This window comes from Nerophis lumbriciformis, linkage group LG02, assembly GCF_033978685.3.
Source record: "Nerophis lumbriciformis linkage group LG02, RoL_Nlum_v2.1, whole genome shotgun sequence".
Lineage (NCBI taxonomy): Eukaryota > Metazoa > Chordata > Actinopteri > Syngnathiformes > Syngnathidae > Nerophis > Nerophis lumbriciformis.
This window is the reverse complement of record NC_084549.2, coordinates 42,798,480-42,822,503: the sequence shown is the minus strand read 5'-3', so window position 1 is coordinate 42,822,503 and position 24,024 is coordinate 42,798,480. Positions and strand designations below refer to the sequence as shown.

Below are 24,024 nucleotides of genomic sequence, written 5' to 3'. Positions count from 1 at the left end.
GGCCCCAAGGGGCCAGGCCAACTTGGCCCCGCGGCCGTGACGCATGCAAAACTACTTTTGCAAAAATAATAATCTTAGGCCCCAAGGGGCCAGGCCAACTTGGCCCCGCGGCCATGATCCATAGAGGGTCAGAGGCCCCAAGGGGCCAGGCCAACATGGCCCCGCGGCCATGATCCATAGACGGTCAGAGGCCCCAAGGGGCCAGGTCAACTTGGCCCCGCGGCCACAACCCACAGAGGGTCATAGGCCCCAAAGGGCCAGGCCAACTTGGCCCCGCGGCTGCGACCCACAGAAGGCCAGAGGCCCCAAGGGGCCAGGTCAACTTGGCCCCGCGGCCACGATCCATAGAGGGTAAGAGGCCCCAACGGGCCAGGTCAACTTGGCCCCGCGGCCGCGACCCACAGAGGGCCTGAGGCCCCAAGGGGTCAGGCCAACTTGGCCCCGCGGCCACGATCCATAGAGGGCCAGAGGCCCCGAGGGGTCATGCCAACTTGGCCCCGATCCATAGAGGGTCAGAGGCCCCAAGGGGCCAGGCCAACTTGGCCCCGCGGCCACGATCCACAGAGGGCCAGAGGCTCTCAATCATTATTATCAAAGCTAATTCTCAAATTGGATCACACAACCTCACTCACATATTCTTTATCAATTATTAAAGGTTGTTTCTGAATTTTGATCACAGAACTTAATGCAAATATTCTTGATTGATTGGCAAAGCTCATTCTCAAATTTTGATTACACAACCTTACTCTGACAAATTATCATTATCAAAAAGCTGTATCTCGAATTTGGATCACAGAATCTCACTCAAGTATTCTTAGCTGTGCCCCTCCCCCATCGACTCTTTCATAAACCGGTCTGTTCTTTTAGAATCTCCTCATTTGGTACTTTGAACTCGTGAGTGACTGCTCAAAATTTGGTTTCCTTTCCCTCAGTTCAGACTCAGAGATAATTTGAAATCATTCCACAAGAAGTTTAACGCGCACACACACACGACACACACACACTTGAGTTGAGCATTACTTGGAAATTCTTATATTTTCCATTTTGCTGTTATTATCAGCATCTTCCCATTTTGTCCTTTTCTTTCAAAAAAGTTTACAGTCTGACATTTGTCACTGCTGTCAGTTAATAACTTTTTGGTCTTTGACCCATTTTGTCATTTTCTCGATTCGATCGTCACTGACCACTCTCTCCTGTCTGGCAGACATCGTTGCTGCCATCATAGCCAGCAAGCTGCCTGCAGATAGCAACATTTTGGTGTCCTTTGTGAAAATATTTAGAAAGTAGACAAAAGTACACAAAGTTGTACAACTATTATCTTTATGATCTTTTTGTTTGTTTGTTTGTTTCTCTGTTACTGTGTGTGGCCAATTAAGCGACTTTTGGCCATACCTGGCTGGTGACATTTAGCGACTTTCTGGTTGTTGTTAAAATTAATAATAGCAACAGTTCTCTTCATCTTAATGCAATTTACTGTGTCTGTCTCTCCACATTTTGCCATTAGGTACTTTGAGCTCTTGTTGGTCAGTCACTCTAAGGTACATTGTTGCTGCCATCATAGCTAGCAAGCTGCCTGCAGATAGCGACATTTTGGTGTCCTTTGAGAAATATTAAGAAAGAAGACAAAAGTACAAGACATTGTACGATTACTATCTTTTTAAAAATTATTTGTTTCACTGTCAGTGTGATTGAGCGACTTTACCGCTAGATTTCGCGTCTTTTGGCCATACCTGGCTAGCGACTGAAAACATCATTTAGCGACTTTTTGGTTGTGAAGATAAGTGGTAAAAGCAGATCTGCCTGTTGGTCTTCCCACATTTTGCCATTTGGTACTTTGCACTCTTGTTGGTCACTCCAAGGCATTTGTCCCTGCCTTCAGCTAGTCACTTGGCTCTTTTGGAATTTATTTCACTGTAATTGGCTCTCTCTTTCTCCTCAGTACAAATCAGTCTGTTCCCTTGCCATTCATCACTGACCACTCCGCTCTCCTGTCTGTCAGACATTGTTGCTGCATGCAGATAGCTTGGGGTCCTTAGTGAAAATATCAGAAGAGAAAAGTACACAATTATCTTAATCATCTTTTTTTATTCACTGTCAGTCCTTCAGTGAGTCCCAGTGTGTTGGCGATTAAGCAACGTTGGCATTCGATTTAGAGACTTTTGGCCATACATGACTGGCAACTCAAAACGTCATCTAGTGACTTTCGCTGTCTGAGTTTAGCATTGATTGGAAATCTGTTATCAGTTCTTATAGAAATCAGCTGATTTCTGCTTTTGACTGTTAATGCTAGATTGCTAGTTTTGAAAATTGCATCACTCACACACACACACACACACACACACACACATAGTTGGTTAAGCTGTTGTGATAGGCAAAGAGCCAATGTGCACAGAAAGAAGGGAAATATGGATCATAAACGTCTAAGTGGAGGAGCTAGAAAAAAAATTCAGCAAGAAAAGAAAAAAAAAGAATCAGTTTTACTTGAGAGTGTTCCAAATATCTCCAGCTTCTTCAGTACAAAAACATCTGCTGAAAGCAATTCTATAAATGCTACTGCAAATTCAGCTAAGGTTAGCAATGCACCTGAGCTAGCATGTAGCTCCCAAGATCCTGAGACCACTACAAGTGTACGCACTGAACCAAATGCTTCGGATGCTAATGATTCAACCAACTCAGCAGTAGCCAGTTGCTCGGATGAATGTGAGGTCACTGCACCTCTGGACAGCATAGAAAATGAGTTGAATCTTTCTTCAACACCATCTACAGTGACAACTCTACCTAGTGATCCCGCTAAATGGGCTGATACCCTCACTGAGTCAATGAAGGAAGTTCTTATTCAAAGAGGTGCAAAATCATTTCACAACCGTCACAGCCATTATCCAGCTTCTGTGAGGAACAGTGGGCTAGGAGGCAAAACCCGATGCCAACAATGAACATTTTACTTCACACCTGCCCAATGGACAACGAGTACAAAGAGAGTGGATGATGTACTCTCCCTCTACTGGTAATGTTTACTGCTTTGCATGCAAACTGTTTTCCCCAAAAACGCATTCTTTTGTGACAGGCTATTGTGATTGGAAACACTCAGAAAGATTTGGTGAACATGAGCGAAGTGCTGAGCACATAACCTGCATGCAAGCAGTCTTGAACCGCGCCACAGGTGCCACAGTTGATGCAGACCTGTTCAAACAGTTTCAGGCAGAGAGCAGCTATTGGAGGCAGGTGTTACAAAGAGTTGTTGCAGTCATTAAATTCCTTGCAGAAAGGGGCCTTGCATTTAGGGGTAAAAATGAATCGTTAGGGTCTCCTCTCAATGGGAACTACCTTGGTATTCTGGAGGTCCTGGCTGAATTTGATCCCTTTCTAAAGGATCACATCAGAAAGTTTGGGCAGATGGGTCGAGGTAATACCTCATATCTGTCCTCCACCATTTGTGAGGAATTCATTGAATTGATGGGTGCAAAAACCAAACAGGCTGTAGCAGATGAACTGCAAGCAAGCAAATACTACTCTATCATTGTGGATTCAACCCCAGATTTATCTCATGTGGACCAATTGACATTCATATTCCGTTTTGTTAGCAAAGAGGGCAGTGTTGTTGAACGCTTTGTGGGTTTTGAGCCCATTACTAGCCATACAGGTGAAAGTTTGGCTAACTGTGTCATGTCTGTGTTGGAAAATCTAGGGTTAGAGCTGTCAAATTGCAGGGGGCAGGCTTATGATAATGCCAGCAACATGTCAGGGAGGTATAATGGGTTGCAGGCTCACTTAAAGAAAAGCAACCCATTAATACACTATATTCCATGTGCAGCTCACTCTTTGAATTTGGTGGGAGTCAACAGCATTGACAGATGTGGAAATGAAGTCTCTAAGTATTTTGACTTGATTCAGTCTATTTACAACTTCACAACTGCATCCACACACCGATGGGACAGGGTATTTGGCAATTCCAACATAGATCTCACACTTAAAGCTTTATCCAACACGCGTTGGAGTTGCCGTGCAGAATCTACCAAAGCACTGTGGCAGAACTACAGTAAAATAAGAGCAGCACTACAGGGTATTTCCACTGATGACACAGAGAAACGAGACACACAAACTGAAGCTGACAGTCTAGTGCGGAAGCTGGATTCACTTGAGATGGCCTTCATGGCAGGCTTTTGGGACACTGTTCTGTCCAGATTTCAGGCCACAAGTCTGCAACTTCAAAAAGCAGACATGGACCTTGGTACAGCAGTTAGATTGCTGGAATCTCTGCGCACCTTTGTTCTCTCCCAAAGAGATCTATTTGATCATTTTGAGCAGAAAGCCTTAAACATGTTGGGTGGCACCCCATCTTACAGGGCTGAACGGACGAAGAAACGTAAAAAGTTTGCTGATGAATCAGCATCCCCAGATGTTGTGCTTGAGGGAAGGCAACTGTTTCAAATAGAGACATTTATTGCCTCTATTGATCAACTGAGTTCAAGCCTTAATCACCGTCTGGAGGCCTACAAACATCTGAACAATTTGTTCAGTGTCCTTTTGTCTTTGGATACAGAGTCCAATGCTTCAGTCCTTCACAAGGCCAAGATGCTCACTGAATCATACTCATCTGACCTCAATGAAAGTCTTGGACAGGAGCTTATACAGTTCAAATCTTTTATGCAGCTCAACAACACTGATGAGGAGAGGACCCCTTCAGGACTGCTCAAAACAATAATACATTTTGGACTACAGCCTACGTTTCCTAATACATACATTGCGCTACAGATTTTTCTCACTCTACCGGTCAGTAACTGTGAGGGAGAACGCTCATTCTCTCTTTTGTCAAGAGTCAAAAATGAGCTGCGCACAAGAATGACTCAGAAAAGATTAAATGCGTTATCTCTAATGGCAATTGAGAGTGAGCTGACAAGAGAGTTGGACTTCAATGATGTGGTGGATGATTTTGCGAAATTGAAAGCACGAAAGAAACCCCTTGCTTAAAGGTGCACTGTGTAAGATTTTTAGGTTGTTATTTCCCGAATTCACCCATTCACTAATGTTAGGCTACCTGTTTTCATGAATACTTACCACCACCATAAAATTCTAAGTATCCATTATGACTGGGAGAATTGCACTTTCGCCATTTCTGGGAACTGTCTGTCACCTGGATTCTGAAGATAGGATTGACTTTAGGCAGAAGCTTGGTGCTTTCTCTGGCAAACTGAACCTCAAGCTTCATTCTCTGCAGCTTTGCATTCTTGTTCAGACTTTCATCGACAAGGAACTTTTCAACTTCCCCACTATCGTGAAGGGGCCACCAAAAGATTTCAGTGTGTCCAGCATGTCTAGTCTCTTCTTCTCCTGTCTTTGAGCCATCTCTTGTTTCTCGTCAGCCCAGCTCTCGAATTTTGCCTTCATGAGTTTACTCCAGTTGAGTTCAACCTCTCTTTTTGCTTGTGCTGCTGCCTTGAAACCTCTGAAGCTCCTGGCTCTTCTGTAAAATTATTGACCTATTGACTGCGTTCAGTGTGCCCAACTTCTTCAGTCTGTAGTCCACCTTGCCACATTGTCTCTCCATCCCAATGTTGTGCACAGGGGTGCCATCAATGTTACTAGCCTGTTCACTGACAGGGTCCATTGGGAAGGTCTCCTCATCCATCCCATAGTCCATCCTCTGCCTGGCCAGGACAGTCTTCAGATGGGGCAGCATGAGATCTGTCAGCTGCTTCACTTCATCCAAGTATTCGGCAGCCACGTCTGACACTGAGTTCAGGACATGTCCAGTGCCTGTCCAGCCACTATAGCATTCTTGCTGTCTACATCCAGATCCACCATGAAACTCTGTAGCACTTGCTCCATCTTCATATCGGCCTCCGCCAACCGCATCACTTTATTCATGGCACTGCTGAAGCCCAGTGTAGTGTGGGTGCCACAAAAGATCTGCCCTGCTGGTTTTTCCAAGTTGTTCATCTCTGCCAACAGCTTTGAAAAGCCTTTGTTGTGTTCTGTGCTGTCAGTCATATGTGCATCTACAAGTTTATAAACATCCTCCACATTGACTCCTCTGACCGACGCCAGTATTTCGAACCCCATATCCACTTGCATTTCTATGTCCTCAGTGGTCTCTCGGTGAATGGGTAAGACAGGCAGAGGAAATGGGCTATCTTGACCTGCATGCAGCCCTTGTACCATGAACTGGCCTACACCTTTCTTTGTGGTGCTCTCCGATGCATGTGTTATCATTTTACCTTTCTCCTTCTCCTCCTCAAGCTTTCCCACAAAATAGATACAGACTTTGAGCCTCAATTTGCTGCACAGCTGCCGTTATGCCAAAGTGTTTTCCTAAGATATTATTTTATTTTTAATGATAGAAGGGAGGAAAAGGGGGCAAAAATCATGTCCAATTTAGTTTTTTGGGTGGGGTGGGGGGTTTATTTCATGATAGGTACCAACTTCCAATACATAATATCTCTCAAATGACCCAATGCACCATCACTGAAGTGGGCGTAATCATTTTCCAAAATTTTTATTTTTAGGCCATTTATCCCCTCCCCCTACCTGTGTCTGTGTGAAACCTGTGCTTGTCTGTGTGGTATACCTAATAGTGTGTGTGCAGTATGTGCACTCTTCTGTACAGTACAGTGTGCATGTCTGTTCACAGTATACAGTATTTCTTGCATAGTGCGTGCGTGTGTGTGCGCGTGCACGCGCGGGGTTGAGGGGCCAAGACCATGTCAGGCCCAGGGGGCCAAAATTTCTTAATCCGCCCCTGCACATCAGGTGTGCAGACCTATGAGGGAACTTCTTTTTCTGAGGCAAAATTGCCCCCAAAATTACATTGAACTGACAAGTTCTAAATGGGCAGGACCCCCTTTGGGCAAGATTATGGATATCATTCAATTATCTTTGAATGCACCATAGTTATGTGCTTAAACACAAATAAAAATGAATCTTTTCCCTCTCATCCTCGCGGCACCCCTGAGAAAATTGTGCTCATGTGGTCCATTTTTCAAAGTGCCTCTTTAACTGAATCTAAAAAGCCAAACATTCGTTCAGAGGGATGTAGCACTGTTGAAGTTGATAAGATACCGCGGAACCAACAATTTTGAATTGTTTATTTTTGTCATTTTAAGATGAAAATAAACATGTGAAAATGTGATTCTGTTTTCCCAATTGTATAGTAATTGTGGGCACAGATATTTGGCCAATAATTTTGCACACAGATATTTGAGTTGAGTTTGAGTTTATTTCGAACATGCAAGCATACAACATGATACATCACAATTTCCAGTTTCTCTTTTCAACATGTTCGAAAAGTAGTAGGAAGAAGCAGAGCTTATTTAATCCTACCCCTTTTCTTTTACATAACAGTTGCTAAAACTTTTTGTTCACTTCCTGTTCACAATTTATTCACAATATACTCCATAAGTAATCACAATAAAAATAAATAAATAATAATAATTGGTGAAGTAAGTCATAGTTCATATGATGAGATAAGTAAGTTTATTTTGAGAATGAATGAATGGATGGATGAAATAAATTGAGAATGTTTGTCATGGTTCTTGTTCTTTGTACTTGGTAAACACTTTAAGTTTGAAGAGTTTCTTGAAGTTGATCATATTAGTACATTGTTTGATTGCTTTGCTTAATCCATTCCATCATTTAATTCCACATACAGATATACTGAAGGTCTTAAGTGTTGTACGTGCATACAAATGTTTTAAATTACATTTTTCTCTAAGATTATATTTCTCCTCTTTTTTTGAGAAGAATTGTTGTATATTTTTGGGTAGCAGGTTATAGTTTGCTTTGTGTATAATTTTAGCTGTTTGCAAATTCACCATATCGTGGAATTTCAGTATTTTTGATTCAATAAATAAAGGGTTTGTATGTTTTCTATATCCAACATGATGTATTATTCTAACTGATCTTTTTTGTAACACCGTTAGTGAATGAAGTGCACTGTTGTAGTTATTTCCCCATATTTCTACACAGTAACTCAGATATGGTAACAGTAGCGAGCAGTAGAGAATATGAAGTGATTTTTGGTCTACAACATGTTTTGCTTTATTCATTATTGATGTGTTTCTTGCTACTTTATGTTGTATATTTTTTACATGAGATTTCCAGTTCAATTTATCATCAATCATTATACCTAGAAATGTGGTTTCATTTACTCTTTCAATTTCCACTCCGTCTATTTGTATTTGTGTTTGACTTTCTCTTCTCCTGTTACCAAATAGCATTATTTTAGTTTTACTGAGATTCAACTGTCTGTCTATCTGTGTTGGCCCTGCGATGAGGTGGCGACTTGTCCAGGGTGTACCCCGCCTTCCGCCCGATTGTAGCTGAGATAGGCTCCAGCGCCCCCCGCGACCCCAAAAGGGAATAAGCGGTAGAAAATGGATGGATGGATGAGATTCAACGATAGTCTGTTTTTGTCAAACCATCTTTTTAATTTGTTAATTTCTTCTGTTATTATTTGTATTATCTTCTGTGTGTTCTCTCCTGAACAAAACGCTGTTGTATCATCCGCAAATAATACTAACTTTAAATCTTTTGTAACTTTACAAAAGTCATTTATATAGATATTGAATAATTTTGGTCCTAGTATTGATCCCTGAGGTACGCCACAGGATATATTTAGCGTTGTAGATGTGTGTTCGCCTAGCTTCACGTATTGTTTCCTGTTTGTTAGATAACTTCTTATCCAGTTTAAGACCAACCCTTTGATGCCATATCGTTCTAGTTTTTTGATTAAAATATTGTGATTAATTGTGTCAAATGCTTTGGTTTGATCCATAAACACTGCTGCCAAACATTTTTACTATCTATTGCATTGGTAATTTCTTCTGTAATTTCAATTAAAGCCATCGAAGTTGAAAGATTAGCTCTGTATCCATATTGGTTCTCTTCGAGTATTCTATTTTTATTTGTGAAACTCTCTATTCTGTTATTGAACAGTTTTTCAATGATTTTAGAAAATTGTGGAAGTAAAGAAATAGGTCTATGATTTGTAAATTGATGTTTATCTCCAGTCTTATAAATTGGTGCAACTTTCGCTATTTTCATTTTGTTTGGAAATAGCGAATAGCGTTCTGGTCTTTCTATTTTTCATAGAAAGACCAGAACCTCACTTTTGCCTTCTTGAATATTCCGCTTTGAGCTTCTGGATTGACAGTGTGGTTCAATAATAAATTGGAATTTTAAAAATACAACTTGCATACAGTATGTTCTTCTTCCACATGCAAATTCTCAAGGACAGGGACTTGTGCTCATTGAATTAATTGTGTCCCAATTATCAAACACTCCCATCTTTCTCTCCCTCCTCTCATCTCCCAGTGCTCGGGGGTGGTTGTCAGCTGATTGGATCATGCGAATACATTATTTATAACGCTTCTTGCCATTTCATGGGATTGCCTAGCAACCGGGGAAATATATTCTATTGAGTAAAACCTCTGATAAGCAGAGAGGGAGCAGTAGAAGAGATCCAGAGAGAAAAATGAAGCAAATACCAAGGCAATTGGGAACTTGCTGGTGCCTTTGTTGCTCATGGAATTTGTATGTCGCTCATGGAGTTTGTATGTTGCCCATGGAGTTTGTATGTCGCTCATGGAGTTTGTATGTCGCCCATGGAGTTTGTATGTTGCCCATGGAGTTTGTATGTCGCTCATGGAGTTTGTATGTCACCCATGGAGTTTGTATGTCGCTCATGGAGTTTGTATGTCGCCCATGGAGTTTGTATGTCGCCCATGGAGTTTGTATGTCGCTCATGGAGTTTGTATGTCGCTCGTGGAGTTTGTATGTCGCCCAAACTGCAAAAACTGAAATCTAAGTAAGGTAAAATATCTCAAATAAGGGTGATATTTGCTTATTTTCTGTCTGATAAGATAATTCTTCTTTATAAGCAGATTTTATGTTAGTGTTTTACTTGTTTTAAGGGTTTTGGTCCTAAATGGTCTCAGTGAGATATTACAGCTTGTTGCTGAGATTTTATGACCTATATTGAGTAAAACATGCTTGAAACTAGAATATCAACTGATGCAAAGCTGTGTCATCAACACTCACAAGTATAAAACTACTTTTTTAAAGTAATCATTTCTTACTTCAAGCATGAAAAAAAAAATCATGATGCCGAGCGCATATCATTATGTCAAGATAATGGCACTAGCATTTGCTTAATTTAAGAATATTTTTCAACATATTGAGCAAAAATATCTCTTTTTTTTTTCTACCAAGAAAAGTGCACTTGTTATTAGTGAGAATATACTTATTTTAAGGTATTTTTGGGTTCATTGAGGTTAGCTAATTTTGCTTGTTTTGGAAAGTCTTGACAAGCCGAATTCTCTTGTTCTATTGGCAGATAATTTTGCTAAATTCAAATAAAATACCCCTAATTTTTGTAATTTTTATTCTTGTTTTTGCACACTGACTTTTTGCAGTGCATGGTGTTTGTATGTCGCTCATGGAGTTTGTATGTCACTCATGGAGTTTGTATGTCGCCCATGGAGTTTGTATGTCGCCCATGAAGTTTGTATGTCACTCATGGAGTTTGTATGTCACTCATGGACTTAGAATGCAGTGATGGGCAGTAACAAGCTACATGTCGCTAAGCTACGTAGCTTAACTACATTTCCCAGTAGCTTGGCGGTAGCTCAGCTACTTTTTTAACGAGTAGCTTTTCCTGTAGCTTAGCTACTTTTAGACCCATGTAGCAAGGTAGCTTACATCAAAGCCACAAGCTGCAAAGAGAGAAAATGGACTGTGAATCCAGGCCAAAACTTGCAAGCAAAATCATAACAGACATACACTCATGTCACATGATGACGAGGGTGTCAGAGACAGAGGGACGCTTCAAGCTGACTACTCAAAAAAAGAAAAAGAAACATACTTGAAAATGACAGAGGAATTCTCTCTCGCAGAATAGATTTTTCCTTTACTGGTGAAGATGACGTGAACGATGGGAAATTTGGGTATGAAAAAAACTAAACATGACGGAACAGTTGACTGACCTGAAGTACGTTTTATTTTCACAGTAGCACTTCCATCTTAAAATACACAATAATAGCACAAACCAGATGCACATCAAGGTTGTTGTTTAAAAAAAAAAAAAACACATCGCCTTCTGGTTAGGGTGTTTCATTAACAGAAAAAAAGTGCACATACTGTATATATTCCCTTCTTTCTTGAGTCTCGTCGCTCATGCAAAATGAAACTTAATATAGACTAAAACAATTTATTTTATTATGATTAAACACAATTAATCCAAAGCAACCCTGTGATTAAACTGATTAACAATTTGATTTGTTTGCTCGCACCAACATATAAATATAATACTGTAAAGTACTTCAGAATTTAAATCCCTGCACTTAAGTCCATTTTGTCAAAGCTGATGTATTTTGAATTGGTGTTTATAAAAACAAAGTAGCTTGAAGCACACGTTTTGCAATTATTTATTAAGGAATGACTAATAATATATATATAATAATAAAGGGGGGATTTTCAAGGCCTTTTTCAAATGCAACGTGAAAGAGGGATGAAAGACTGCAAGGAACTCCACTCTTAACGAGAAGCAAACCTGCACCGCCAAGCTCGATGAGATCAGCTGAGGTGAAACTGGAGACAGATGGCTTGCAGCAATCTAAGCAAAACTAACGAAAACCAGTTGTAGTTTCTCTCTGATGCCAGAAACAAGTAGTCTTATCATCTTCAACTCAAATTTCTTCTCAGTCCCAATTTGTTTGGTCTCCTTCTTTTTCATAATTGACATCCATGCTCCTAATAATAATGTAATATATTGTACCAATAGCCCATTTACTTTCAGCTGCATGTTAGTATTGGTGTCTTTCAGTGCTGTGAGACCCAGTTTAATAGCAGAGAGATAAGCGTGCGTGCGTTATTGGAAGTTTAATCACAGCTAATTAATATGGGGCTTGTGTGCAGAGAGGCTACTTAACGTCAGTTGTCTGTCTCACTCCAATACATTATGTGTAACAAAGGTCAGGAGTATGTCATATATGTTGTATGTAAATACATATTGTGTACATAATGACATATATGTTGTATATTATGACATACAGTGTATGTTGTATGCATGTGTGACAGATTTAACTCTTTGCTTGTGGTCAGTTTTATTATACACAGAAATCTTGTTTAAATTAAAACCAGGACAAACACCTTCTGTCCGGTTTTGTGGGACCCTAAACAAGATTTTATTTGTGGCCCCATTTTGGCTCCCTAAGAAATTCTTAAAGCCCCTTAAATTATTTGATAGTGTTTTTTGGTGTGCATTTTCTTTTTAAAAAGTGGCCACACATTTTATATAAATGAGACAGTTTTAATAATCATACAACCTATCGTTATTAGCCTAAATATGAATATGCGACTTGTCCAGGGTGTACACCGCCTTCCGCCCGATTGTAGCTGAGATAGGCTCCAGCGCCCCCCGCGACCCCAAAGGGAATAAGCGGTAGAAAATGGATGGATGGATGAATATAAATATGTCAAGTTTGTCTTTACTTCATTATATAAGGTGTACATTAGCTGACACAGGTATTATTACCCATAGTTGATCATAATAACAATACATAATTATTATTAGTGCATTATTATTATTATTATTATTATTATTGGTATATCCCTAGCCCAAGGAACCTATCCCTATCTTTAAACGGGAACTGCGCTTTTTGGGGGGAATTTTGCCTATCATTCACAATCACTATATAAGACAAGCAAACATGATTTTCTTTTTTTAATGCATTCTAACTAGTAAATCAATGCCATCAAAAGTCCACGTAAAATAGAGCCAATGGGAGTCACTCTATTCTGCCTATAAAAGTCCTTAAAAAACACCTCCATCAACGTTTTATATAAACACTGTAAGTATATATGCAATGTAGTAACAGGCACATTTATAATATTTGTTATTTACGTATTTTGTTCATTTTAAGCATACGGCAGCGCATTAATTTCACAAACATATCATAGCGTTTGCTTTTTCCTTTCAACAACATCACTTATTACTACTCACTGTGGACATCATGAGAGCCAACAAACATAATAAAACATCACTTACTGTACAGTGTCTGCTATCATTAGGATGCTGACTGTTTAGATGTTGATATATTCCCTGTTTAGATGAAGAATGACTCATAATCCTTGCGAAGTAAAAAGGAGGGTACCTAGTGTCTTTTCATGTCTTTATCGCAATCTCCATGTCTAAATTGGATACCTAGATGACCAACTTGTTGGATTTTGTCTTCATCTTTCTACTATCAAGGTGAGAGACATGATTAATGATCTAGAATAAACTCACCAGCTCTAAGGCACAAAAGCAGCTCACCAGCTCATGACATCAGTATAGCAGCAACAGCTCTTTGTGACAATCCATCCATCCATCCATTTTCTACCGCTTGTCCCTTTAGGGGAAGCGGGGGGCCGCTGGAGCCTATCTCAGCTGCATTCGTGCACCACTAAAATGAGTTTGTGTGCTTTAGCACTTATAATAACAATATCACTAATATTTGGTTAATATTCAGGCCACGACATGTAAATGGAGTATTGGTGGCTGTTTTTGGATGGTTATTTAGAGGGGTTTATGGGCGGAATAAACAGCCTCCCATTGGCTCTGTTGTAAGCAGAATTGTATTTACGTTTATTTATGAGTTAGAATGCCATCCATCCATCTACTTCCGCCTATCCAAAGTCAGGTCGCGGGGGCTGCAGCCTAAGCAGAGAAGTCCAGACTTCTCTTTCCCCAGCTATTTCGTCCAGTTCTTCCCAGGGGATCCCGAGGCGTTCCCAGGCCAGCTGGGAGACATAGTCTCTCCACCGTATCCTGGTTCTTCCCTGTGGTCGATGTGCCCTAAACACCTCCCCAGAGAGGCATTTGGGGGGGGCATTCAGACCAGATGCCGGAACCACCTCATCTGGCTCCTCTTGATGTGGAGGAGCAGCGGCTTTACTTTGAGTTACTCCCGAATAGCAGAGCTTATTGTTCTATCTCTAAGGGAGAGCCCCGCCACCCGATGAAGGAAACTAATTTCAGCCGCTTTTACCCGTGATCTTGTCCTTTCCGTCATAACCATAGGTTAGAATAGGGACGTAGATCGACCGGTAAATTGAGAGCTTTGCCTTCAGGCTCAGCTCTTTCTTCACCAAGACAGATCGATACAGGATCTCCTCCCAAACCCGGAGATGGCACGCCATCTATTTGTGGACGAGAACCATGGACTTGGAAGTGCTGATTGTCATCCCAGTCGCCTCACACTCAGCTGTGAACTGATCCAGTGAAGATCGTAGCCAGATGAAGCCATCAGGACCACATCATCTGCAAAAAGCAGGGACCAAATCCTGCAGCCATCAAATCAGATCCCCTCAACGCCCTAACTGCGCCTAGAAATTCTGTCCATAGAAGTTGTAAACAGAATCAGTGACAAAGGGCAGCCCTGGCGGAGTCCAACCTTCACTGGAAACGTGTCCGACTTACTGCCGGCAATGCGGACCAAGCTCTGACACTGATTGTACAGGGAGCGGACCGCCACAATCAGGTGGTCCGATACCCCATACTTTCTGAGCACTCCCCACAGGACTTCCCGAGTGACACGGTCGAATGCCTTCTCCAAGTCCACAAAACACATGTAGACTGGTTGGGCAAACTCTCATGATCTCTCAAGGATCCTGCAGAGAGTATGGAGTTGGTCCCCAGTTTCACGACCAGGACGAAAACCACACTGCTCCTCATAAATCTGAGGTTCGACTAGCCGACTATCCTGAATAGACCTTACCGGAAAAGGTTGAGGAGTGTGATCCTCCGATAGTTGGAACACACCCTCCGACCGTTTCTCCTAATCACGCCTCTCCAGGTTTCACTGTCACTGCCAAAGTGAGCGTTGAAATCCCCCAGTAGAATTAGGGAATCATTAGGGAGCACTCTCTAGTACTCTCTCTAAGGACTCCAAAAAGGGCGGGTGCTCTGAACTGCTGTCAGGACCCGTCCCCCTACCCGGAGGAGGAGGGAAACTCCAAAGTACAGACTCTGAGCCACGGGGCAACAAGAATTGCCACCTCAGCCCGTCGCCTTTCACTGCTGGCAACGCAGCAGTGAAAGGCGCTCTCGGGAAGACTGGTTGCAGAGCCCTTGCTTTGCGTCGAGGTGAGACCGGCTAGATCCAGCCGGAACTTCTCCATTTCGCGCACCAGCTCGGGCTCCTTCCCCCCAGCGAGGTGACGTTCCACGTCCCAAGAGCTAGCTTCTGCAGCCGAGGATTGGACCTTCAAGGAGCCTGCCTTGGCTGCCGCACAACTCACAAGGCCCACGATGCCTTTTCGGGCTCTGGCAGCGCTCGCCGTTGAGCCGCACCTTAATTAGAATGCATTAAAGAAAAAGACATATGTGTTCTTGTCTCTCATAAGGATAGTGAACAACAGGCAACATTCTAAAAACAATGCAGTTCCCCTTTAAAAACCAGTCAGGCCTTTGTTTTCAAACTTTAATCAAGGTTCCTTGAGTGCTGCCACAAATAGATTAATTCCATCCTGGTTTCTAAATGTTGGTGCTGTGTGTGAGTGCATTAATGTGAGCTTTGAAGACGTGTGTGTCGAGTGAACAGTGCTGCTACCAGAAGGAATGAACCATTTTGCATTTTTGCAAGGGAGTGATGGTCCTGTTACACATTCCTAAACTGATTCAAACAATCTTAGCATTGAACTTTGACAACAAAGTGGATTTTATCTTAACTTTGTTGACGTGTTTTGAAACTAGCAGATTGAAATGATAGAAAAACATATTCAAATCTTCACAAAAGCCCAGGCTATTATCATGTGGCCCCCCTTGCGAGGGTACCAGATCGTATTCTTTTGTCATTGAGTGAAATAAAGTTAATGTTTGCATCTTGTATGAATATAAAGTGAATATTATTACAAACAATGGCAGCAAACATACTTGCACAACATAAATCAATTGAATTGTAGTCCAAAATTAGCATGTGCAGGTTAGCCATAACAGCTTATTTGTTTAGCAGTCTGGTTGAAACGACTGGGTCGCATAGTGATGCGGGTGTGGTTCTCCCAAGGATGCAGACGGCTTCGGACACAGCTTGCAGGTAGGAAAATGATTTATTTTAAATATAAATCATATGATGAATAAACAAAAGACATGCACGTAGCACAAAAGGCAAAACAAAAGGACTAGCGTGGGAGCTAGCAGGAAAAAATAGCATAGCATGAAATCTAAGTAGTCGTTAACAGTTGTATGGGAACAAACTAGGAAGCCAGGCCGAGTGAGGCCAGGGCAAAGACTAAATAGCCCTCTGATTAGCGCCCGGGCAACAGGTGCGCGTCCCGAACACTAACCAGAGGCAGGTGAATGTAATCAGTTGACATGGCAACTGAACACAAACAAAATCAAGGTGCTGAAAACATGTGACTCAAACATAAACAAACTATGATCCGGGCAGCGGATCGTAACAGTACCCCCCCCTTAAAGGACAGATTCCAGATGTCCCTTGACACGAAATAAAACTAGAACCCAAAAAACAAGAAACAGTTCAAGAGTCCAGGGAGGGTGGAGGGAGGATTTGGTGGTGGGTCGCCAGGCCACGTGTCCCCGAATCCACCGGGGAAGAGTCAGGTGGCGGCGGCGAGTGGAACGCCGCTGCCGCAGGCGAGGCGGGCGACCACGGAAAGGCCACATTCGTGGCTGCCGAGAAGGTGGGCGTGAGTGGCGCCAGAAGTTCAGCAGCCGCAGAGTTCTAAGTCTATGTCTCGGGTGTCGCTGCTGTTTGCGCCACAGGCGTCCATACAGAAACCTCAGAGAGCGCCGCTTGCGCAGCCAGACCACTCGAGGTCGCTGAGACGACGATGAGGGCGAGGAAGGTGGCGGCGTCCTGGAAAAGCCCACCGGAGACGAGGAGAGAGCAGACGTCGCCGTGGAAGCAGGAGGAGTCGTCGTCGCCGTGGAGGCAGGAGGAGACGTCGTCGCCGTGGAGGCAGGAGGAGACGTCGTCGCCGTGGAGGCAGGTGCAGGTTCTGGTACCAGCCGTGGAGCAGGTGCAGGTTCTGGTACCAGCCGTGGAGCCGGCGCTGGTGTGGGTACCAGTCGTGGAGCCGGCGCTGGTGTGGGTACCAGCCGTGGAGCCGGCGCTGGTGTGGGAACCAGCCTTGGAGCCGGCACTGGTGTGGGACCCAGCCTTGGAGCCGGGACAGGGGTTGGTCTTGGAGTCGGCGCTGGTGTGAGAACCAGCCTTGGAGCCGGCGTTGGTGTGAGAACCAGCCTTGGAGCCGGCGCTGGTGTGGGAACCAGCCGTGGAGCCGGCGCTGGTGTGGGAACCAGCCGTGGAGCCGGCGCTGGTGTGGGAACCAGCCGTGGAGCCGGCGCTGGTGTGGGAACCAGCCTTGGAGCCGGCGCTGGTGTGGGAACCAGCCTTGGAGCCGGCGCTGGTGTGGGAACCAGCCTTGGAGCCGGCGCTGGTGTGGGAACCAGCAGAGGAGCTTGGCATGGTGGAGCTTGACGTGGTGGAGATACAGGAGACGAAGCTTGGTGTGTCAGCCGAGGTGCAGGAACAGGTGCAGATGCTAGCCGAGGTGCAGCTGGAGGTGGCCTAGCTGGCGGTTGTGGCTTAGCAGGCCAAAGGACTGGTGGCGGTGGCCGTGCAGGAGGTTGCGGCTTAGCACGCCGAAAGACTGGTGGCGGGGGCCGTGCAGGAGGTTGCGGTTTAGCACGCCGAAAGACTGGTGGCGGTGGCCGTGCAGGAGGTTGCGGTTTAGCACGCCGAAAAACTGGTGGCGGTGGCCGTGCAGGAGGTTGCGGTTTAGCACGCCGAAAGACTGGTGGCGGTGGCCGTGCAGGAGGTTGCCGCTTAGCACGCCAAAAAACTGGTGGCGGTGGCCGTGCAGGTGGTTGCGGCTTAGTACGCCGAAGTTGTGCCACCGCACTAGCACAGTTCCCAGTACTAGCCCCCCCTCAAGACGCGGATACCAGACGCGCTCTTTGCGGTTTGGAACCGTCTTCAAGGGTGTGTGGGGGGAGGTAAGGAGGGGGGTATACTCCTCCTCTTTAAATTGTCCAAATTGTCTATTCTCACCCCCCACTTGAGATTGGGTGAGAGAACAGGGGGAGAAAATATGTGCAGTGGGCGGAGCAATAGTCACTGGGGGCGAGGCCAAAGTAATTGGGGGCGGAGCTTGAAAATCAGAATGTGACTGACTAGACTTGAACTTAACAAAAATGTCCTGATAATGTTTTATCTTAGAATAAAAGTTATTTGGAGGTGGCTGACTGAATGAAGCAGAAGATGGAAAAAAAAATTATTGCTCAATGACGTCATCGGGAGTGGTCGGAGTTACCTCTTCGGGGGGCGCCAATGAAATGACGTCATTGTTGGAAATGTCCATGTGACTGACAGCCCAATCGGAGAAATGTTTGGCGAAGTGGTCGATTGGGTTGCCAAACGTCTGAGGAGGGGTAGTTTGAGCTGCATGTAGCTTGCTTCGGTCCGGGGGAGGAGTTTGCAGGAGCGGCGCGTCTTGACAGCGAGGGGAAGACCTTCTGGCCGGCTTCCGTCTTCGCTGACGCGTCCCGTACTGCGGGGGTGTGGCGATGTCCTCGGGCCAAACGGAGTGGATTGGGACCAGCTTTCCGTTGGGACCCCATATCAAGTCCTGGCGCTCCGAGGGGGAATAGCGAAGAGTTTCCGCTTCCATTGCTCGCAACACCTCCCACGTACCTTCGTCAAACTCCTCAATGGCTGCCGCGGGAGAATTGTTATTTGCTGGCTTCCTACTGAAACGACTGGGTCGCATAGTGATGCGGGTGTGGTTCTCCCAAGGATGCAGACGGCTTCGGACACAGCTTGCAGGTAGGAAAATGATTTATTTTAAATATAAATCATATGATGAATAAACAAAAGACATGCACGTAGCACAAAAGGCAAAACAAAAGGACTAGCGTGGGAGCTAGCAGGAAAAAATAGCATAGCATGAAATCTAAGTAGTCGTTAACAGTTGTATGGGAACAAACTAGGAAGCCAGGCCGAGTGAGGCCAGGGCAAAGACTAAATAGCCCTCTGATTAGTGCCCGGGCAACAGGTGCGCGTCCCGAACACTAACCAGAGGCAGGTGAATGTAATCAGTTGACATGGCAACTGAACACAAACAAAATCAAGGTGCTGAAAACATGTGACTCAAACATAAAGAAACTATGATCCGGGCAGCGGATCGTAACACTGGTGCTATTTACCTAAAAAACACAGCTGTCATTTTGACTATAATGATATCAGATCATCAATAAAACATCACACAGTATCATGAGAAGCCTTTAGGCTTCAAATAAATCAGCAATGACTTCTACACTTGTAGAAAGTGGCGATTGTAAAATAAGCAAAACAGGAAACACTTTCAAAAGGAAAGTGTCCGCAGAAATGTACATAAACAGAGAATCTGTAACCGGTCTTACCAAATTTGTCCGTGGCGGTCTAATGTTTTATGTTGAATATATTTTATTATCGTTCATGCAGGGTCGGCTGCTGGTGAAAATCGGGCGTGTGCACCTTGGCGAGAAGGTCCTGCGTGATGCAGTTCAGGTCCACAGCACGTCACACGAAGCATGGAGTGGACTTGGAGAGGCGCTACAGTCTCGCGGCTCCAGTCAGGCTCCTGACTGCTTCCTGACCGCTTTGGAGCTGGAAGCTTCCTGCCCCATTCGACCTTTCACCATCATCCCTAGAGAGCTCTGAGAGACCTGAGGTGCAACTTTCTCTCAACTAACTTGATTTTGGACACACTTCCTGTTAGCACACAGTTTGCTCATTTGATGACTTATATAAAGTTTCATTTTGTTTGATTATTTTAAGGAGCATTTGACGTTGTGAGACCAAAACATTGACGCTTTATTTTTTACAAGGCGATAAATCCAAAAACTAAGCTAAACCTCGGTCTTTGTTGATAAGTTACAAGAGGTGGATAACCTTTATTTAGCATGTTCACATGTTCATGAGGACAGAAACCATCTCTTTGAGGACGTTGTTTTAGTTTTTTCGATAAAAAAAAGTCTTAAAGAGAGACCCCCAGAAACGCCATAAAACCGACTGGGAAGTGAGCAAGATTTTATTGAACTTTTAGCAGAAGGTGCAGTGTACTTTGAGTGTATCATTTGCATTCGTATTATAATATAATTGTGCAGCAAAATGAAGCTGCCAGGAGAATATTTCATTAGAAGTAGGAATACTTATTGGAGGTTCATTTATTATTAGTATTGTTTAAATGTGATTGGTTAAATAAAACTGGCACTTTATTGATTTATCGGTTACCATCAATAACACACTACAGTTACATGTGGAACTTACTGTTCCTTACTTCATTTGTGCATACATATTATAGATATATATTCATATTAATGACACCCCAGCTTTATTTCTATTTAGTTTTTGGATTGATGTATTTTCAACATATTTCTCAGGATGGTTGGGTCTAAAGAATGAAGCCGTTTTTCAATGTTGGTTCCCATCAGTGATGGGAAACAAAATTGTAGATTTAAAAAAATGATAAAGCTTAAATTTACATTAGTCAGTGTACAGCTTCGAAAGCAAAATGGATTAGACATACTGCCCTTTAAAAATAACATTATTGTTTAAATATCTGGCAACATGTCTAAAGTGTGAATATTTCATGTGAGCAACATTTTTCCCCATCCTCTTGGCCATGGGAAGGCGGCCCTCAATGAAAACAAGTTTGACACCCCTGCTCAAAGTACACAATCTGCATTCAATTCCATTTAAAAAGCGTACATTTAGTCAGGGGAAGCCCCTGTTTATGATGGATTTATATGAATATATTTCATTGTATAATTTTAGGAAGCTGGGAAAGTCAACAAATGCTATTTTTCCAGTGTTCAAAATAGTTTGGATTGATATTTTAAATTCATTAGATAGACAATTAGAGCAATGTGCAGGACACTAAAAATATATGTTACAGTTAATTGTTATTGTGCATTAATATATATTCTGTATATATAGCATGTTTGTGTTTTTGTTGGTCTTTTTTGGTCTCACCTGATCTCAATCCTCCCCATTTTGAATAATAACAGCTTTTCAAATCACTGCCGGATGCTGCATCTTCACCTGCCTTGTCACTTGTGACTAATGGGCATCACTTCCCTTCCCTTCCCAGTGTCTCAGCACATTCATGCGTGCACTGGGACTTGCCTACTGGCTTATGTAACACTGCCAGCACACTTTCCTGCCTCTGAACGCCCCCCACGTCTCTCCCTCTCCCTCCCTCCCTCCCTCCCCAGGCTTGCCTGATGTGATGTGGCTTGGTTGCCTAGCAGCCAGCCCTTGTTTGAGTAACTGGGGAGATATTTGGTCTTCTTACCAGCACACTCACATGTGCACAGCGTGTGCATGTGAGTGCATGGAATCTCATTTCTACAACCATCCCTTCCCTGTACTCATCTTTGATTTGAACATCATCCATCTGTGCCATCCATCCATTGTGTGCGTGTCCTCATTAGCCAATCACACTCACACTTTTGGACAATATAGTCCCCAATTAGTTGTTTTTGGAATGTGTGAAAAAGCAACACAACACAAACTCCATAGAAAGAGGATTCGAACCCTCGACCTCCTGACATGCTAACCACTCAAGGCCCCACGTGTAAAAGCCCTCACCTAACAAGACTGGCACAGTCATTATCGATCACCGTCATGTCTTTAGATGCTGTCCGGAAAAAAAAGAATCTATTTTTAGCCTTTCCTTCATTGCTCGCCAGCTCTCCCTTGTTCCCGCCTTCCTCTCATTAGCACGGCGTGACACCCACATGGCGCTTTGGGAGATGAACACTCTAATCCCTGTGGGGAAACAGTACATGATGTGAGTGCATGTGCACGGTCATGGATATGCAGACACACACAGTGACACATATTGTGTACAGGGGGGGCACACACACACACAAACACACACACAAACACATTCTGGGGTCTTGACAGCCCTTGTAAAAGGAGACAGAGTAATGGAGGATGCATCCCTCTCTGAATGACAACAGGCAGATGAGACTCTCTACTCAATGTCACTGTCAACACACACACACACACATTTGCACACACACTCTTGTAAACATGAGCTCAATGAACCGGTCATATCACATCATCTTATTACTACTGTAATGTGTTACTCTCACATTGGCGTCACAGTGATAAATACAGTCATCCCTCCTTTATCGCTGTGATTTGGTTCTGAACATCCATCCATCCATTTTCTACCGCTTGTCCCTTTCGGGGTCGCGGGGGGTGCTGGAGCCTATCTCAGCTGCACGCGAGCGGAAGGCGGGGTACACCCTGGACAAGTCGCCACCACATCGCTGGGCCAACACAGATAGACAGACAACATTCACGCTCACATTTTGACCGCGATAAATTGATTTTTGATAAGTAAGACTCAATTATAAATCCAACATTTTGATAACTAGAGCATTAAAAACTGTAAACTTAAAGAGCAACTGCATTTATGGGGGAAATTTGCCTATCGTTCACAACAGTTATAAAAGACATGATGATGGATGTTTTTTTTTTTTTTTATGCGTTCTAAATATTAAATAAATGTAATCAAAAGTCAGCTTACAACTGAGCCATGGAAGTCATTCAATTCTGCCTATAGAGCCCCTAAAAACATCCAAACTCCTCCATTAAGGTTTTATATACATGATGTAAGTATATATGTAATGCAATAACGGGCACATTTACAATAACATTTAATATGTACGTATGTTGACCATTTTAAGCATACGCAGCACATTCATTTCAAAAAGGCATCACAACGTTTGCTCTTTTTTTTTTTCTTCATCACTGATTATTACTCACTGCAGACATCATGAGAGCCAGCAAACATACTAAAACATCACTTAATGTGCAATGACTACTGTCATTATTATGCAGACTCATACTTGCCAACCCTCCCGGATTTTCCGGGAGACTCCCGAAATTCAGCACCTCTCCCAAAACCTCCCGGGACAAATTTTCTCCCGAAAATCTCCCGAAATTCAGGCGGAGCTGGAGGCCACGCCCCCTCCAGCTCCATGCGGACCTGAGTGAGGACAGCCTGTATTCACGTCCGCTTTCCCACAATATAAACAGCGTGCCTGCCCAATCACGTTATAACTGTAGAATGATCGAGGGCGAGTTCTTGGTTTCTTAAGTGGGTTTATTGTTAGGCAGTTTCATTAACGTCCTCCCAGCACGGCAACAACACACAACAGCAGTCACGTTTTCGTCTACCGTAAAGCAGTTTGTCTGCTGTACACAGCAATGTTGTGACACTCTTAAACAGGACAATACTGCCATCTACTGTACATGCAAATGTGACAATAGCATCTAGGGATTTTAGAGAGTGCAGTGCACAACTGCGCACACAACCAGGAGACAAAGCAGAAGAGGAAGATACAGCCGTGGCGACGCCGACGACGAGTAAGATGAAGAAATACGCTTGTAAGTTCCAAGCAGCAGCTGCGATTGGACCTGGATAGCCTCCGGGAAGAAGTAGTGGACTACCAAGTGCTTGGCAGTGAAGATCTTCCTCAGGAAGCAAAGATTGACCGGTTCTGGGACATGCTAGGGAGAGATGGAAGATTCCAGACTCTAGCGCATTTGATGAAAGCACTTTTGTGCGTGCCACACAGCAATGCATCATCAGAGAAGGTGTTCAGCATGGTTAGAAAAATAGTGACAGAGAATAGAACAAGGATGGACAATTCAACCCTTAACTCAACAATGAGTAGATGAGTGTTATGTGTGTGTATATGTGTAAATAAATGAACAAATGAACACTGCAAGTATTTTTTTTATTTATATATACATATAATAAAATAAATATATATATATAGCAAGAGTTCACTGTAAGTCAAGTATTTCTTATACAGGTAAAAGCCAGTAAATTAGAATATTTTGAAAAACTTGATTTATTTCAGTAATTGCATTCAAAAGGTGTAACTTGTACATTATATTTATTCATTGCACACAGACTGATGCATTCAAATGTTTACTTCATTTAATTTTGATGATTTGAAGT

The 24,024-nt window shown here is 43.3% G+C and overlaps 1 protein-coding gene across 4 annotated transcripts in view; it reads left to right on the top strand.

Moving 5' to 3' along the window:
- The window catches only part of ttc7a (tetratricopeptide repeat domain 7A), a 132,806-nt gene extending 109,094 nt beyond the window's left edge, over nt 1–23,712 (top strand). For 3 of the 4 annotated variants that reach the window (XM_061963042.2, XM_061963050.2, XM_061963091.2), the window contains one exon: nt 19,482–23,712. In XM_061963042.2, the coding sequence (XP_061819026.1) occupies nt 19,482–19,700 (219 nt within the window). In that variant the 3' untranslated portion in view covers nt 19,701–23,712. The remainder of the gene's footprint in view (nt 1–19,481) is intronic. The other variant, XM_061963081.2, reaches the window with a different exon arrangement.
- Nucleotides 23,713–24,024: the final 312 nt, after the last annotated feature.